This window comes from Alternaria conjuncta, assembly GCF_024043145.1.
Source record: "Alternaria conjuncta strain BMP 0040 chromosome Unknown scaffold_1, whole genome shotgun sequence".
NCBI lineage: Eukaryota > Fungi > Ascomycota > Dothideomycetes > Pleosporales > Pleosporaceae > Alternaria > Alternaria conjuncta.
In genome coordinates, this window is record NW_026250090.1 from 1,389,129 (window position 1) to 1,404,175 (window position 15,047).

The 15,047-nt window shown below is 52.7% G+C and overlaps 6 protein-coding genes across 6 annotated transcripts; 3 read left to right on the forward strand and 3 right to left on the reverse strand.

Annotated features, from left to right (window-relative positions):
• Window positions 1–118: 118 nt before the first annotated feature.
• J4E85_000498 (uncharacterized protein) lies at window positions 119–1,463 on the forward strand (the record flags this gene model as incomplete). Its single annotated transcript, XM_051464788.1, has 3 exons — window positions 119–382; window positions 445–650; window positions 701–1,463. The coding sequence occupies 3 exons, from the start codon at window positions 119–121 to the stop codon at window positions 1,461–1,463; spliced, it is 1,233 nt and encodes a 410-aa protein (XP_051331309.1).
• Window positions 1,464–2,464: 1,001 nt separating this feature from the next.
• Window positions 2,465–3,910, forward strand: J4E85_000499 (uncharacterized protein; the record flags this gene model as incomplete). The annotated part of the gene is made up of 1 exon (XM_051464789.1): window positions 2,465–3,910. The coding sequence occupies one exon, from the start codon at window positions 2,465–2,467 to the stop codon at window positions 3,908–3,910; it is 1,446 nt and encodes a 481-aa protein (XP_051331310.1).
• Window positions 3,911–3,970: 60 nt separating this feature from the next.
• Window positions 3,971–4,876, reverse strand: J4E85_000500 (uncharacterized protein; the record flags this gene model as incomplete). The annotated part of the gene is made up of 1 exon (XM_051464790.1): window positions 3,971–4,876. One exon carries the CDS (start codon window positions 4,874–4,876, stop codon window positions 3,971–3,973), a length of 906 nt encoding a protein of 301 aa, XP_051331311.1.
• A 636-nt stretch (window positions 4,877–5,512) lies between these two features.
• J4E85_000501 (uncharacterized protein) lies at window positions 5,513–8,092 on the reverse strand (the record flags this gene model as incomplete). Its single annotated transcript, XM_051464791.1, has 1 exon — window positions 5,513–8,092. The coding sequence occupies one exon, from the start codon at window positions 8,090–8,092 to the stop codon at window positions 5,513–5,515; it is 2,580 nt and encodes an 859-aa protein (XP_051331312.1).
• Window positions 8,093–9,716: 1,624 nt separating this feature from the next.
• On the reverse strand, window positions 9,717–12,530 carry J4E85_000502 (uncharacterized protein; the record flags this gene model as incomplete). The annotated part of the gene is made up of 4 exons (XM_051464792.1): window positions 9,717–9,813; window positions 9,866–10,144; window positions 10,196–12,267; window positions 12,318–12,530. The coding sequence occupies 4 exons, from the start codon at window positions 12,528–12,530 to the stop codon at window positions 9,717–9,719; spliced, it is 2,661 nt and encodes an 886-aa protein (XP_051331313.1).
• A 1,279-nt stretch (window positions 12,531–13,809) lies between these two features.
• On the forward strand, window positions 13,810–14,744 carry J4E85_000503 (uncharacterized protein; the record flags this gene model as incomplete). The annotated part of the gene is made up of 5 exons (XM_051464793.1): window positions 13,810–13,850; window positions 13,965–14,009; window positions 14,060–14,102; window positions 14,161–14,438; window positions 14,498–14,744. 5 exons carry the CDS (start codon window positions 13,810–13,812, stop codon window positions 14,742–14,744), a joined length of 654 nt encoding a protein of 217 aa, XP_051331314.1.
• Window positions 14,745–15,047: the final 303 nt, after the last annotated feature.

Sequence of the window (15,047 nt, forward strand, 5' to 3'; positions counted from 1 at the left end):
GCCTCAGGTTCGCGGCCCCCAAAATGTGTATGACTAGACTAGATATGCGAACGTGTAACACGTTCGTCAACAGGAGTCAACCCTGATCACCATTCGCACCTCCAGTTATTCTCGCATCATGGCACCGCTAAGTCGTTGCGACGTACCCAACCCGCTGTCACCTAGATCATCGGTGAACGATACTAGCACCCTTCCTTCGCCTTTAAGCCTCAATCCTGGAGAGATTCGCTCTTCTCGAGATGATCAGCATGAAGCGAAACTTCAACAATGCTGGGACAAATCAATCGCAAACTATCTGGATCTGCCAGATGGATACCGGAATGTACATGTTTTGGTGATCAAATGGCAAGACGCGATAGATCAGCTGAACGTGCGGCAAGAGGTATGGAACTAATCTGTCGTCTGATCATCTTGGCATTGTAATACTAACTCTACATCCACTAGGTCGACGACCTGACGAATGTCTTCAAAAAGGTCTTCAATTACGAAGTGACCGAGCTACAACTAGAAGAGAAGAGTCCGCAAATCCAGCTTGAGATGGGAATATTAAACTGGGTGTACGAAAACGATGATCCAAACAATCTGCTTATAGTATACTACGCCGGTCATGGTGTTTATGACCAAGCTCTCAAGGTCCTCGAGCTCTCACCGTACATATCCCAAAGCAAAATCCACGGAATTTAGCTAACAGCGATACCAGGACTGAGGATGGAGATAATACCCTTCGAGCAATCTGGAATGACGCTGAGAGGACACTAATCGAAAAAGTAAAAGCCAACGTCCTCACTATCATGGACTGCTGCTACGCCGGTGATCTTATGCGCAACGTCTCGGAGCACGGTCGAACATTCGAGATGATAGCCGCTTCACGTATGGGCGCGCCCACCCCTGGGCCCGGCGAGAACTCTTTCACTCGTTGCCTCATTAGACAGCTGAAGGTGTTAGCCGTACAAAGCTCCGGTGGTAGTTACTTTGACACCCACGAGCTTGTTGAGCGCATAGAAAAGGAACGCTCTGACCAGCCTCCGAGACTATTCCGGCGAATCCCAGGCAGCAGCCGACACATTGAGTTGAGGAGACTCAAGCCAAAGAATGAGCGTCCGACGCAGAAACCTAGCATAACCTCCCACGCACGCTTTCTGCATCTGGGGTTTGCGCTGAAGAATGAGACCATTGACGAGAAGCAGATCCAATACTTGACGAAGGAGCTTCCGGCCTTGTTCTCGAGTATACGGCTCCCATTGGTCAATATCAAGTGGCTGGGATGTAGGAAAGAGGGGAAACCGACGCTGAAGGATATCGTGCGCTTCGTATCAGAAAATCGGAACGCTCTTTCTGTGGTTACGCCGCCGCCTTCAGGGAGGAAGAGAAGTGCTGATGAGGCGGATTTGGACGAGTCTGTGTCGGATCGACGGTGGTCCAAGCAACCCATGTTGAATACATATGCCTCTCTTGGGGAGTAGATGTCACACTCGAACGACAATCCTCTTGCATACCATATTCTATGAATGACGCCACTTAATCACTTACTGCCTTTACTAGTCGGAAATATACTGGATATCGGCCTGTAGAAATGCCCTTCTTCGCGTATATGGCCTTCTGTTTCTCTCGTCACCTCGTCCATGCGCTACGGGAGACTGGCTCGAACTGTCCTACCACTTGCAAGCGCAAAGGTGTCGACCATTGCGATCAGTACACTAACTAAAGGCCTGTTCACTAGAAGTTCTGTCCCAAGTTCTATTGGTAGCGACGGTGGTTCTGCTCACAACGACGCGCAATCTCAGGGCGGCATGTAGCATCGTGCTGTGATTGACTTCATACAATTGCTGATGCCCAAGTTAGATAGCGATGCCATCTTCACGCCCAGCACGTCACGCACTTGTTTCCCCCAGATGACCAAGTGGTGAGGATGGTGGCGAAAGCAGGTCTTGAGGTTTGATTGAGGTTACCGCGTGTTCTTGTCGCGCAAGCGAATGAAGTATAGCTTTGAGGATTCATTTGCGAAATAATCACGAAAATCAAGCGTCCCCGATATCATGATGTACATTGTGGTGTCGTGTGGCAATGTTGATGGAGCCGTAGGACGCGCTTTGAAGATCGACGACACGACTACCAATTCCGTTTAGCGCGATGCTTAACAACGCGGTGCTATTGCCGAAATTTTGGGGAAGCAGCCACAAGCTTTCCCCATATCATCAGGCAAAGCTTCGCAATTGGACATGCTGCGTGCAACATGCATACAGATCCAACAACCAAGCTCAAGATGGCATCGCATCTCAGCTAGCCTCCGCGGCCGGAGAGTGGGGACGATCAGTGGAAAAGATGGTTGACCGTCGGATAAAACACCGAAGGATGCGCTTCTTTCGAACATCCACACACCAGCCACACCGTCTCTTGGAAGCCGTACTCTTTCCTCTTCCTCATCAATTCAGGCAACTGACAACATCCCTTCCGGTCCATTGAGATGAGTGCCAACCGCGATGTGGAGAAAGCCACCACATCGGAGTTCGGAGAAGCGAATACCGAACGCCATCATGACGCGTCGTACGCCTCAATAAGGGTTCCATCAAGACCAGCATCCCAGCACGAAGAGGAGGAGATCGAGAGGATACTAACAAACACCTCTCGTGCGTCCCGTACAAAGAAGTCTGTAATCGGACTGGCTAAGACGATTACCGCTCGTTCGAACGCATCCGTCATCGACCCTGGGCCACCGCCCGATGGCGGCGCCAAAGCCTGGGTGCAGGCGTTCATGGGCCACTTCGTTATCTTCAACACGTGGGGGATGATTGCGACATTCGGCGTCTTCCAACAATACTACACGCTCGATCTGGGTCTCGAACCATCAGCCGTATCTTGGATCGGAAGCTTCCAGATGCTGGGTCACTTTTCGCTGGGCATGTTGACCGGGCGTCTTTTCGACGCGGGATACTTCTACTGGTCCGTCATACCTGGAATGCTCATTTCCTGCCTCGGCATGTTCATGACGAGTCTGTGTACGAAGTATTGGCAGATCTTCCTTGCACAGGGCGTTATGAATGGTGTTGGGAACGGGATGCAGTTTGCGCCCGTTCTGGGACTTGTCAGCACATACTTTGCGAAAAATCGAAGCGTGGCACTCGCAATCATGGCTAGCGGCAGTGCGACGGGCGGGCTTGTCTACCCAACAATCGCACGACAGCTAGTTCCTCGGATTGGTTTCCCATGGACCGTCAGGGTTATGGCTTTTATGATGCTGGCCGTGGGGATCTGTTACAGCTCGCTGTTGAAACCACGATTACCTCCGAGGAAGTCTGGCCCAGTGCTCGAACTCAGCGCGTTCAGAGAAATGCCGTATAGTGTATTCTTGATGGGAGTTTTCCTCATTGCCCTTGGGCAGTACTTCGCCTTCTACTACATCTCGTCGTTCGCGATCGACATCCTTGGTCTACCATACGCAACCTCCATCAACATTCTGCTAGTACTGAATGGTGTCGGTGTCCTTGGTCGTATTGTACCATCCTATTTCGCCGACAAGTATACCGGGCCGTACAACATCCTGATACCCTTTTGCTTTGTCTCCGCTTTTGTACTATACTTCTGGCCGCTGGTCAACAGCGAGCCTAGCCTTTACGCGTGGGCGGTGTGCTATGGCTTCTTCGTCTCGGGCTTCCAGGGTATCTTCCCGGCTGTGATGACTACGCTGACAAAGGACATGAGTAAAGTAGGCACGAGAAACGGTCAGGGCCTTGCGATAGTAGGATTGGGTACATTTATCGGGCCACCGATCGCTGGAGCGCTGATACAGAGTAATGGTGGAGGTTATCTCAGTGCGCAGATATTTGCTGGGACTGCAGTGTTATTAGGAAGTTGTATATTGGTTGTGGGACGATGGAGTATCACAGGATTCAACCTGAAAGTACGAGTATAGAATAGCAAACGAAGCGACGCAAGCTATGACAACGCCTATTCACCTAGTCTCACCATCGCCCTAAACCGCGCGTCTTGTCCTTCGAAGCCTTGGAGCAGCGATACCTCTCGCCGTCTTCTTCCCACCACCGATCGGTATATACGTCCCATTCAGTCCACACCCAAAGTTCTCACACGTCGAGATAGTATGCACATACCGGATCTTCCCCTTCTCGACGCGGAAGGTATGACTGTCCGGCGCCGGCGTGTCACTTGCCCTATCCAACCCCGGAAATCCCACATAGATATTCACACTTCCCATCTCAACATCAACCACATACCGCCGATCCTGAACATACACGGTGCTCGGCAGGCCCAGAGAACAGGTCTCACCATTCGTCATACTCGTATCTGTATACGCACCTCCCTCGAGCCTGGCACAAGGTGTACCAAACGGGATAGTAACGTTGACATTGCCAAAGCGGTCGAAGTACGCATCACCAGCCGCCTTGATAACCTCGCGGGTATCCTGGTCCGCAAGCGGAACAGGCGACCAATCCTGCATCGCATTCCAGTACGCCGTACCAGTAGCATTGAACAGCCAATCCCCCTCATCACTAACCAACGTCTCCATCTTGGTCACAAACTTCCCGTTGCCCTCTACGCGTAAACCGAGAACATACGGATGGCTTGACTCTGCCACGATGATCTCGGTGAACGCGCTGCAGAGGTACGGGTCTAGGAAGACGCGCGAGTTGGTGCTGTTGAGGGGCGTGTTGATGATGGATGTTGCGGCGGAGAGATTTGCGGGCTTGAAGTTCTCGGTGTAGGTGAAATTTTGGAGCATGTAGTTTGTAAGGAGCGTGGAGTTGCCGATGGTTTGAGCGGAGAGGTAAAGGGATGTGAAGGCTGCGAGAAATTCGCGTTCGCAGGCGCTCATTCCGAGGGGGAGGAGCGCTGTTGCGCTGAGGAGAGTTGAATGGCGCATCGTGAGAGATGACGATGTTTGCAACTAGCAACGATGTGGAGTTGGCTCAGGGTAGTGCTGGTGTTCCTCGTATATTTCTCAGCTTTATGAGAGTTTACAACAGCTTTTAGACTGTGTGAACTGCCGTTGGAAATAATCTGGACTACCATGCTTGAGCATGGGTGCGTTGTGGATGGACCTGCATATACGTTAATATGCGAATAGAGTGTGGGGCTTGTCGGCATCGTGCACGACTCTTCATCCACCACACGTTCATCCCAAGCTAATTCGCAGTCTGTTTAGGCCAAGATCATGGTGCGAGCGGATATTAGTGTCGAGTTTATCTTTCATGCCTAAGACATCAATGCTGGGGTTAGTGATATCACTATACAGTGAGAGACAAAGTTACAAATATTCTCTACGTTCATAGCACTTAGCAGTGCAGCTATCCGTACTACCCATTCTGACGGAAAACCCGCCTCTCGCAAACATCCGTTAGTCTTGTAAGCCAATGACCCTTTACCGTGATCTCGTTCATATGCGCAATCCCATAATCAAGAACAAACAAAGCAAGGCCATCGGGCGGAGAATCACTCCTAAATCTGTAAAGCATGAAATAGAAGACTCCAAGCCCTAAAAGACGTCAAGCCAAAAAGGCTAATAACAAGACCACCCCTCGCCCTCATCACACACGTCCTCGTGGGCCGGATCGACCAGACTCATCGGAGAGGTCATCGGGTGAACACGCGGGGGGTTGGGGTAAACGTAGTTCACACCGGAGAGACCTACAGCGGGAGCAGCGCGTTGTGGATATGGGCTGTGGCTGCGGCTACGACTGCGGCGGGTAGCACGTGGGGCCTCCGTGGCACGCTCAGGCTCCTTAATGACTGGCTGGTCGGTTTTGTCCTTGCAGTGCATGTCCTTGGCAAGATCGAAAGCGTCTTGAAGGCTGATCTTGTCGCTAAGACCTTTCTCTTGAGCCCATTTCCAGATCTTCTTCATACCAGTGCTGCTCTCGATGATGTTCTTCTCGGGACCGGAGACGTCGCTGCTGTTGATGGGAATGTGGACAGTTTTGTCGCCGGACTCGACGGTGGCCCAATAGGTGACGGTATAGTCAGTAGATACAGGAGCTTCTGGTTCGGGAGCGTTGTTGGAGTCTTTAAGGTTACCAATGGAAGCCCATGCGTCGTCTCCTGAGCTCTGTGGGCCTGGTCCAGTAGACCCCGGATTACCAGGCGCGGAGTTGGGGTTTATCAACCAAGCAAGGTCATTACACTCGTATTGCCAACTTGACGGAGCCCACAGGGGATCCCTTAGCCCACCTGAACCGCCATATCCGTCACTAATCACAGAGGGGGCTGCACGAACAGCGCCCGTCTTGTTCTTGGCCGTGTCCTGGTCCTTCTTGGACTCGTCTTCCTCTGTGGAGCTTGCGATGTCCTTCAAAGGTCGGAGTACGTTGAAACGGTCGGCATCTCGCACATCCATCGTTGTTCCAGTAGGCTCAGCGTTGTGAAGAGGTGTGAAGACTTGCGAGGGGTTAGTGAACTGTAAAAGGTTCACTTCGTCGTCTTGAATGGACTGGCGGTCCATGTCACCCAAACCACCGTTCTCAAGCGGCGCAAGCCAAGCCCTCAGCATCTGTCGGATATGGTCAGGGCTGCGGGCATTGCGGTACATGGAGACAGCAACAACTAGATTTGCGCCGCACATACGAAGGATCTCGAAGACTTCATCGCGCGAGAAGGCGTTGGCAGTAAAGTCCAGAAACTCGTCTACCATAGCGTCGTCCGGTGCGGGGGTGCTGTCAGCAGAAGCAGAGCCGGTAGCGGTCTCGACGTCAGAAGACTTCTCTGGCAGACCATTGTCCACAGAGAAGAGGTCGGGAATCGAATCGGCGTCGGAGTCGCTGTACTCTTCTCCATCTGTACTAAGAGCATAGTTGAGACCTTGTACTGATACGCGAGCCTGCTTATCGTCTTCTGTAACAGTCGGAACGAATTTACGCGGCTCCAAAGTAGTAGTTCCGGCAGTCGCGTCGCCGTTCTTGACCTCGGCACAGTCGTCTTCGATCTCGAACTCGATATCGGAAATGTCGGAAATGTCGGAGTTATCTAGAAGATTCAGAAGATCGATGGGTGAGATACCTTCCTTGAGGGTAATACAGCCGACGTTGTGATCTTGACCCGTGTGGACACCGCAATGGGTCTCTAGCGATGGCTGGCTGGCTGCGTTCTTCTTTGCGTGCGTGCGGTCTAGAAGCGAAGTAGCGGACTCAGGCTGCAGGGCTGCAGGCCCGCTCGACGAAGAAACAGGAGCAAACTCGCGTTCGTGCCAACGTTGAGCAGCCATGTTATCGGCTTTCAGGATGGTTTCGATATCCTGCTCGCGAATCTGGCTGTGGACGTCCTCGAAAGTTCTGAGCTCAGGAAGCGGTGACCTAGATGCGCTCGTTGCAGTGCGAGCATGGGAAAATGTCATGGACGGCACAGTCGACCAAACAAAATTGCTCAAGTGTGTCAAAGGGACGTTTGGCCAGTCTGCAGTTGGGTTATTGCCATCATCATCTCCAGACTTGACCTTAACAGTACTCCACTTCTTCTTCACGGACTGCTCTTCACCCTGATCATCGGCTCGTGTAGCAGAAGGAGAAGCCTTGACTTCCGCCGAGAGAGGAGGAGCGGTGTCGGTATGCGATAGTGAATGTGTCTCAACCTGACGTCGATGGTTCCCGTAGGGCCGGGGAGACAGCAAGGGGTCAAAGACACGCCTTGGAGTCTGACCAATCATACCTCCCGCGACTTGGTTGGAGTGCTCAACCGCGGAGCGCATGTTGTTGTACACGGGGAAAAGATCGACGGCTGAGGGGAACGCCCCGATCATGTTACGGGCACTGTCAATAGACTTCTTCACTGCCATCTCGTGGGCTTTAACCAGCCCTCGGAGTCCGGCGGGTCCGTTGCGGCCGTGTGCGCCGTGTCCAGCGGGATCTTGCTCGTCGTGTTCTTCGCGCTCGTTACTGAAGGCGTCCGCAGGGCCGTGTTCCTTGTTCTTACCAGGTTGGCCACCCAGAGCTTGCTCATACTCAGCGTTGAGTTCTTCGATCCGAGCTTCGAGTTGAGCCAAGGCCTCATCGTCGTTATCGAACGCAAGCTGGGACGCCGCACACATGTTAGCCTCTTCAGCGATTTCCTGGAGTGGTCGAAGACCAGCGGTTTTGACCTTGGGAGACATCCTGCTGGAAGGCGATGGGTACTCGTCAGAGCTTGGCGGGGTGTGAGCAGCGGGACTGAATTGATCGCCGCTATCGCTGTCACTGAAGGAGCCGGGAATCCACATCGAATTGGCTCGACCGAAACGTCCGCGTTGGCGCATCCGGTCCATGTCTAATGGAGTAGCTTTCTGTAGAATCTTCGTAGTCGTGAATAGAAGAAAAGTTGTTTGGAGGTAAGGTACCGCAGTGTTATCGGGGTGTACGGTGGAGGAAAAGAGCTGGTCGGAGGAGAGCTTGTTTATATGGCCTTAGTGCGTGCGAGCTCGGACGTGGATCTGGGTGAGAGCAGGTGATATTGCTTAAGGACGGGAAGTGAAATATCGGACGTTTCTGGACAATGACGTATTCGGGAAGGCAGACGCGGAGGTGAGGGGCGAGTGAGTGTCGAGCAGGCGATAGTGACGCAGATAGCCTAGCCGCTGGAATAGATGTGCCGCCAGTACACCAGTATCGTCCAACGTAGGCCGAACGATCATCTTCACACCCCATCACTCAAGCAAAGGTCTCCTCTCTGCATCCCTCGTATTCCACCAGAAAAAGCCTCTCTTACGCGTCCCCCCATCCATCTCTTCAACCTCGAATTCTTTCTGCTCGCCATTCACTCTTCGCCACCACTTCCCCCAACTCTCGCCTCTTCTTACCCACACCTCTTCCGTTCCATCCTCATAGAGCGCGTAGCCGCCGCTACTTGCCTTTGCGCCAAAGCCAACCCACTTGATACACTTTGCAAGACTGTACAGCACCAGAACACCAAAGAGCGTACAGAAGATAGTCGCGATGGACGTCAAGAACGTGATTGTAGACACTTGGCAGCCCAATCCCGAGGTACGCAGCTCAAAGCGCTCAGATGGTAAAGCGCATATCGAGTCGTAGCGAATGGGTGAAAGAAGAGGAAAAGCTTTTGATAAAGCGTCCATAGGTAATGGGAGGCACGTCGAGGACTGTTAAAGTGAGTCAGTCATAAATCGCGGTATCCCAGGGGTGAATGCATGACAAGTCGATGGAGGAGATGTGAACATACAATCGCACACCACCCGCAATGGCCTTTACTCCGATGACAGTCACCACAATCATCATAACCCCAACACTCAAACAATCGTCCCCAGTCATCTTTGGGGCTACTTTGAAGCCGTTGATGGAGCAGTTCCGTCACGTTTCTCGACGCGTCATCGACGCTCTTGGCAGAGGTGGCTGGGCAGTTGGACGGCATCATGTACGTGTGGGGGAGCCAAAAAGTGTGCAACACCCAAGTCACGTAGGGTTTAGGAATGTTACGCGATTATGAAGGTATTGGAAAGCTAAAGAAAGTTGGGATGAGATGATCAGCAAGTTGCGATGGAAGATGCATAAATGCGGGGCGCGATAAGACGCGCGCTATTCCGCATTGGTCACGCGTCTGTCACCTCGGCTCCCAGACATTCTGCGAATCTTCCAAGATTTTCAGCTCACGAGTTCAGGCAAAGCAATCGAGACACGAAGTTGCAGGAAGAGCGAGTGATATTCACTGAAGCTAAAGTATGTACAAAGAAGATGCCCCAGATGTATCAAATGTCGAGATCGGGGCAGGAGATGGATGTGCGTCCCCTATTTAGGGACGCACTGAGAGAACCATGTGTTGTTCACTGCGCACTTGTATCCGCTGACACAAGCTGTCGGACCAGTGTAGCCTTGACCGCCGCATCTGATTTGAAGTTAGTATGTGTTCAATGCATGAAAGTGCTTTGTCCACTTACTGTTCCCAGGCGTTTGCCGTCTTGGTAGGAGTAGCTGAGGGTGCTGCAGATGTCTTGGTCGGCGCAGCCGATGACTTTCCTGGTGTGGACGATGGCTTCACAGGGGCAGCTGACGAACTAGTCGGAGCCTTGGAAGATGAGGGCTTAGCGGTACTGGCGGATGACGGAGCGGACGACGAAGGCTTACCACCTCCACTGCTTGCACCAAGTGCAAGGATCTTAGCAGCAGCATGTTCTGCGAGCACGACAATGTAAGATGTAGGGTTGGTGAAGATGTGGCTGTGCCATGTTAGTTTGAGACCGAGCTTTGAGAAGAGGAATGAAACTTACCCAGGGAACATAGATGCGTCGACGACGTGGATGTTCTTCGTTCCGTATACCTGAGCGTTGAGGTCTATGACAGCTGTTCCGCCAGTAAGACCGCTGTCGGTTCCAAGCTTCGCGGTACCGATCCAGTGGTTGGCGCGACGAGCAGCCGGTGTCTTGGGAAGGCTGGCAACGTATGCCTCAACCGTCATGTTGGGTGATGGTACCTGGAACTCAATCATCGGGTTCTTCTGGATAGCCTTCATCATACTCTTGATACCAGCAACAACTACACCGGTGTCGGCTTCGTTCTGTAGGTAGGGCGCCTTGCTGACGTAGACGTTGAGAGCACCGTTGATGGAGAGCGCACCACGCGAGGTAGAGCCGTGGCCGAGGTACTGGCTGATTGTGAGGTGGTGGGTGTCGTTGGCACCGGGACCTTCAACACGAGCAGTCCATTGGATCGATCGATCAATGCCATCACTTCCCTTGATCACTTCCCAAGCGAGGGGACCAATGTTGGGTGCAGACTGAGCAAGGATACCAGAGCGCTTGGAAAGGTACAGATCCTTGTCGCTCTCGATGGGAGCATCCCACGCCTTGTAGAAGTCGTAAAAGGAGATGTTGGGGTGCTTGATAACAAGGTCGGTGTTGACGTGGTCGTTCAAGTTCTGGCCAACAGGAAGGTTGATCCAGTCAGACTCGTTGATCATAGTCGAGCCATCGAGGGCACTGTTCTTGACGATGCTCAGCTGGTCTTTTGGTCCAATACCGCTGCGGAAGAGAACCTTGGAGGATCCGAAAGCTCCACCGGAAACAATGACACGGCCTCCAGGATTGAGGTTGACAGTACCGCAGTAGCCAGTGCCGCCAACACCGCTCTCAAGCTCAACACCCGTAGCAGTGTCACCAGTGCGGACGATACGGCGGGCCATGGTGTTAGTCCAGAGCTTGAAGTTCTTCCTCGCAAGCGCGGAGACCATGTAAGTACCGAGAGGGCCTTGCCTCTGGCCGTTGTCGTACATGAATGGAGAGTGGGAGTAGGTGCGGTTCTTCTGGTTCTGTTGGTCGTTTGCAACGACGCTCTTCCAGCCATCTGCACCGAGCGCACCCGAGAGGACATCGAAGCCTTCCTGCTTGTAGCGCTTTCCGTCGACGGAAGGAGTGTCAGTGCCAGGAATGCGCTTGAAGACACGGTCGATTGCGCCCTTGACGTCAGCCGACTTCCAGCCGCTAGGGAACTGGTAGTCGAAATCAATATCAACAGGCTTCCACCATAGCGCAGCGTTGACAGCAGAGCCTCCACCAAGAACACAGCCAGCCATCTGGTCAATGTCGGTGCAAGCAACACCAGCAGAGTCAACCCAGATCTGGTTGCAAAGACCGGGAACGTCGAAGCGGGTCAGGTTGTTGCTGGTAACCCAGTCAGGACCCATCTTTCCACCGAAACGGGCGAGAGATGGCGGGCCCTTCTCGAGCATCAAAACACTCTTGCCAGACTCAGAAAGCTTGTCCGCTACGGGAATACCTCCAGCACCACCGCCAATGACAATGTAGTCGAAGGAGCCTGAAGGAGCGGGTGATCCCTGGCATTTTACAGGTGTTGTTGGAGTGGGCGTAGCTGATGGTTGACCGGATTTGGTCGGTGTAGGTGCACCAGAAGGCTGGCCACCTACCAACTTGAGGTAGTCGGTGTACTTTGCGTTCCTCGCGTCCGCAGTAGGAGCGCCGAACTGAGACTGTCCCTTGTTGTGGAAAACCCAGGTACCGTCATAGATCTTGTCATGCTGGGCCCAACCGATAACGTTGACCTCAGTAGTGGGAAGCTGAGAGCCCTCAGCACCGCCCTGGTTCCAGACCCAGCAGTGCTCGCATCGGTAGACGATCTCGAAGTGTGTGTCGGTGACGGAGTGGAAGATTTGAGTCAAAGTCGCGTTGCCAGTGTAGTCCTCAGGAGCGACATAGCCACCTGCCCAGACAAACTTGGTCTTGACGGCATCTTCTTCCGGCCATGCAACGAGGAGAAGAGAGTTTGGCATGCCACCAGCATGGCTGACACCGGACCATCCCTGCCTGTTTGCTTCGAGCGAACCTTTCTGGGGAACATTAGCGGCTGCAGCATCGACGTAGACTTGCTATAACTTACAATGTAACCAATGTACTCGTCGTTGGCTCCAGTAGGTTCTCCAGGCAGTACCCAACCCCACTCGAAACCACCTGCAGTCTGGGCGTCACTGACTGTCTGGCGCCAGAACTCAATACCGGTGCCTTCGTGGGTGAACGTTTCCTGCGCAAGAGCGAGAGGGGTGAAAAGAGAGGATAGTAGCGAAGCCGCTCGAACGAAAGAAGAGGTCTTCATCTTGGAGACTTGTTACCAGCACGTCGAAGATGAGATGAATTGACAAGCGCAAGTTGTAGCTGTGGCCTCTATCGCTATGCCAGGGTGCGGACGTGTTATATACATATCAACATCATGCTAGACTACGCCGCCGTGTATGGGGTTGACACCCGTGGCCAAGCCACTACCTGGGGAACTTCCTTCTGGAGGCGGCAGAAGTGCGCATTGAACCAGGTACGGAAGACGCGCGCTGGCTAGGATGGGCCAAGCGAGGGGCGTGATTACCGTGGGCGACATCGTCATTGGCTGTTTCAAAACGTAGGTGATCTGGCCGAGATTCAAGGTTAGTCGTTAATATGTCGAAACTACGGCGGCATGGGTGGATTGATTGATGTAGATTGACAGAAGCCGGGACTGCGACTTAGCATCGCCGTTAGCCATGTGCCCCTTGCCCGTTCGGGCCCAGGCTTCCCCACAATCGTTTAGTGGCTGGTGGGATGGACCGTCACTTTCGCGCTTTCGCCTCGCATCAGCCTCTTCAAATGCACCATCTGCACCACCAGCTTCGTCGGAAGGATTATCAAGTCTGTGCCCTTGACCTCGTGCAACCGCCACAGCCTTCTCGGTACCGGCTTCTTCCCGCATATTCCGCAAGGCTGCCCCAAAATGAAGGACGGCTTCCAAGCCTTCTCGCTGACCGACAAGACGCGCACGTTTCATTGATTGAAACACTTGACCAGACCAGTAACACACAATCTATTATATTACGCATTCCTCCTCTCGCTTCCCACATTCCAAGAGCCGCGCCACGGTGTCGCGGCATGTCTCGGTCATATCCTCCTCCCTGTAATTAATACTGCGGTTTTTCCACCCAACCGCCGGTTCAAAGAACGCGCAGTCACGACCGCATTGGTGCTCGTTGCCTATTTGGAATATGCCGAGGGTTCTATGCTCTGAAGAATCCACGAAGCACGTGTCTCGTGCATACACAGTATATTTTCAAAAGTGCGTTACGGCGGGCGAAATAGATTGGGATTAAAGTGTCTCTGGTCACGCGAGTCTACCGCGAGTCGCATGCGTGCCGAACTGGAAGGTCGACCAGATTTGAACAATAATGCCGTGTTCCATTTGGACAGCTTGAGAACGGTGCACAACAATGGCATATAGGAAGATTCATCGACGCGTTGATGAGGACATTCAGGATCTAACGTAGTAGCCTACATGATGAAGGCTTATGCGGTTACTTGTGCTTTACTGGCCAGCGCTTCGGCACACACAATTTTCACCCAGCTACACGTCAATGGCGTGGCGCAAGGACACACTAAGGGGATTCGAGTGCCGGTGAGCATGTTCACGATTCCCATGTTGCTCCCCTGCTAACAGCACGACACAGACCTACGACGGGTAATGCACCCCGCAATCGCCTTTTGAACTCCAACTCACTTACGTTTCCAGACCAATAACGGACGTTACATCAAACGATGTGATCTGTAATGGCGGGTAAAGCATTACAAAGCGTGGAACCAAGCGCTAGATTGACCCGCATTCAGCATAAACCCCTACAGAACGCCTCTTCCCAAAGACATCATCAATGTACGCTGGTTGCGCAATAAGCAATAACGCCACATGGCTTCGGCTTACTCCTTGTCAGGTCAAAGCTGGAGACAAGCTCACTGCCGAGTGGCACCACACGCTCGATTCCAAGCCCGAGACGGACAAGTCAGATCCAATTGACCCCGGTCATCTGGGACCCATCATGGTCTACCTTGCCAGAGTCGATGATGCCTTGTCTACCAAAGTGACGGGACTCAAGTGGTTTAAGATCTACGAGGATGGTATGGATGCCAATGGCGAGTGGGCCGTTACAAGACTGTATAACAACAAGGGCCTGGTAGACTTTGTACTGCCGTCATGCATTCCCAGTGGACAGTAAGTCATCTCCAAGTTCTTGCCAAATCTATATGGTCGACTGACACGGGTCTTTCCAGGTACCTCCTTCGCGCAGAGCTCATTGCTCTCCATGCCGCCTCAAACTACCCCGGTGCTCAACTCTATATGGAGTGTGCTCAAATCAATGTGACAGGAGGTGGCAGTGCCAGTCCGGCGACTGTCAGCTTTCCAGGTGCATACAAAGCGACTGACCCGGGGATTAAGTTTCAACTGTACTGGCCGATCCCGACCAGCTACACAATTCCCGGTCCGAGACCATTCACTTGCTCTGCCAAGATCAGGTAGGCAAACATGGGGGACATTCACGCGCACATACATAAACTTCTCTTCTTCTTGTTGCGTCAAGTACATACAAGATCCAACCCAAATGCAATCTAGTGAAAGGGTAGTGGAAATATAGATACACTTTCGCTACACTCAAGATCCATCCATAATGCCACAAGAAATGACTTCCCCATCAACACGCAAGATAAACCGTTCCCCAAGACTGTCTTCGTGTATGCACCCCACAAACAATCTGCCCGCATCCATCTCACATGCATAATGCGTGATCGCAGCTTCCAACCGTGGAACCTTGGAACTCCGTAC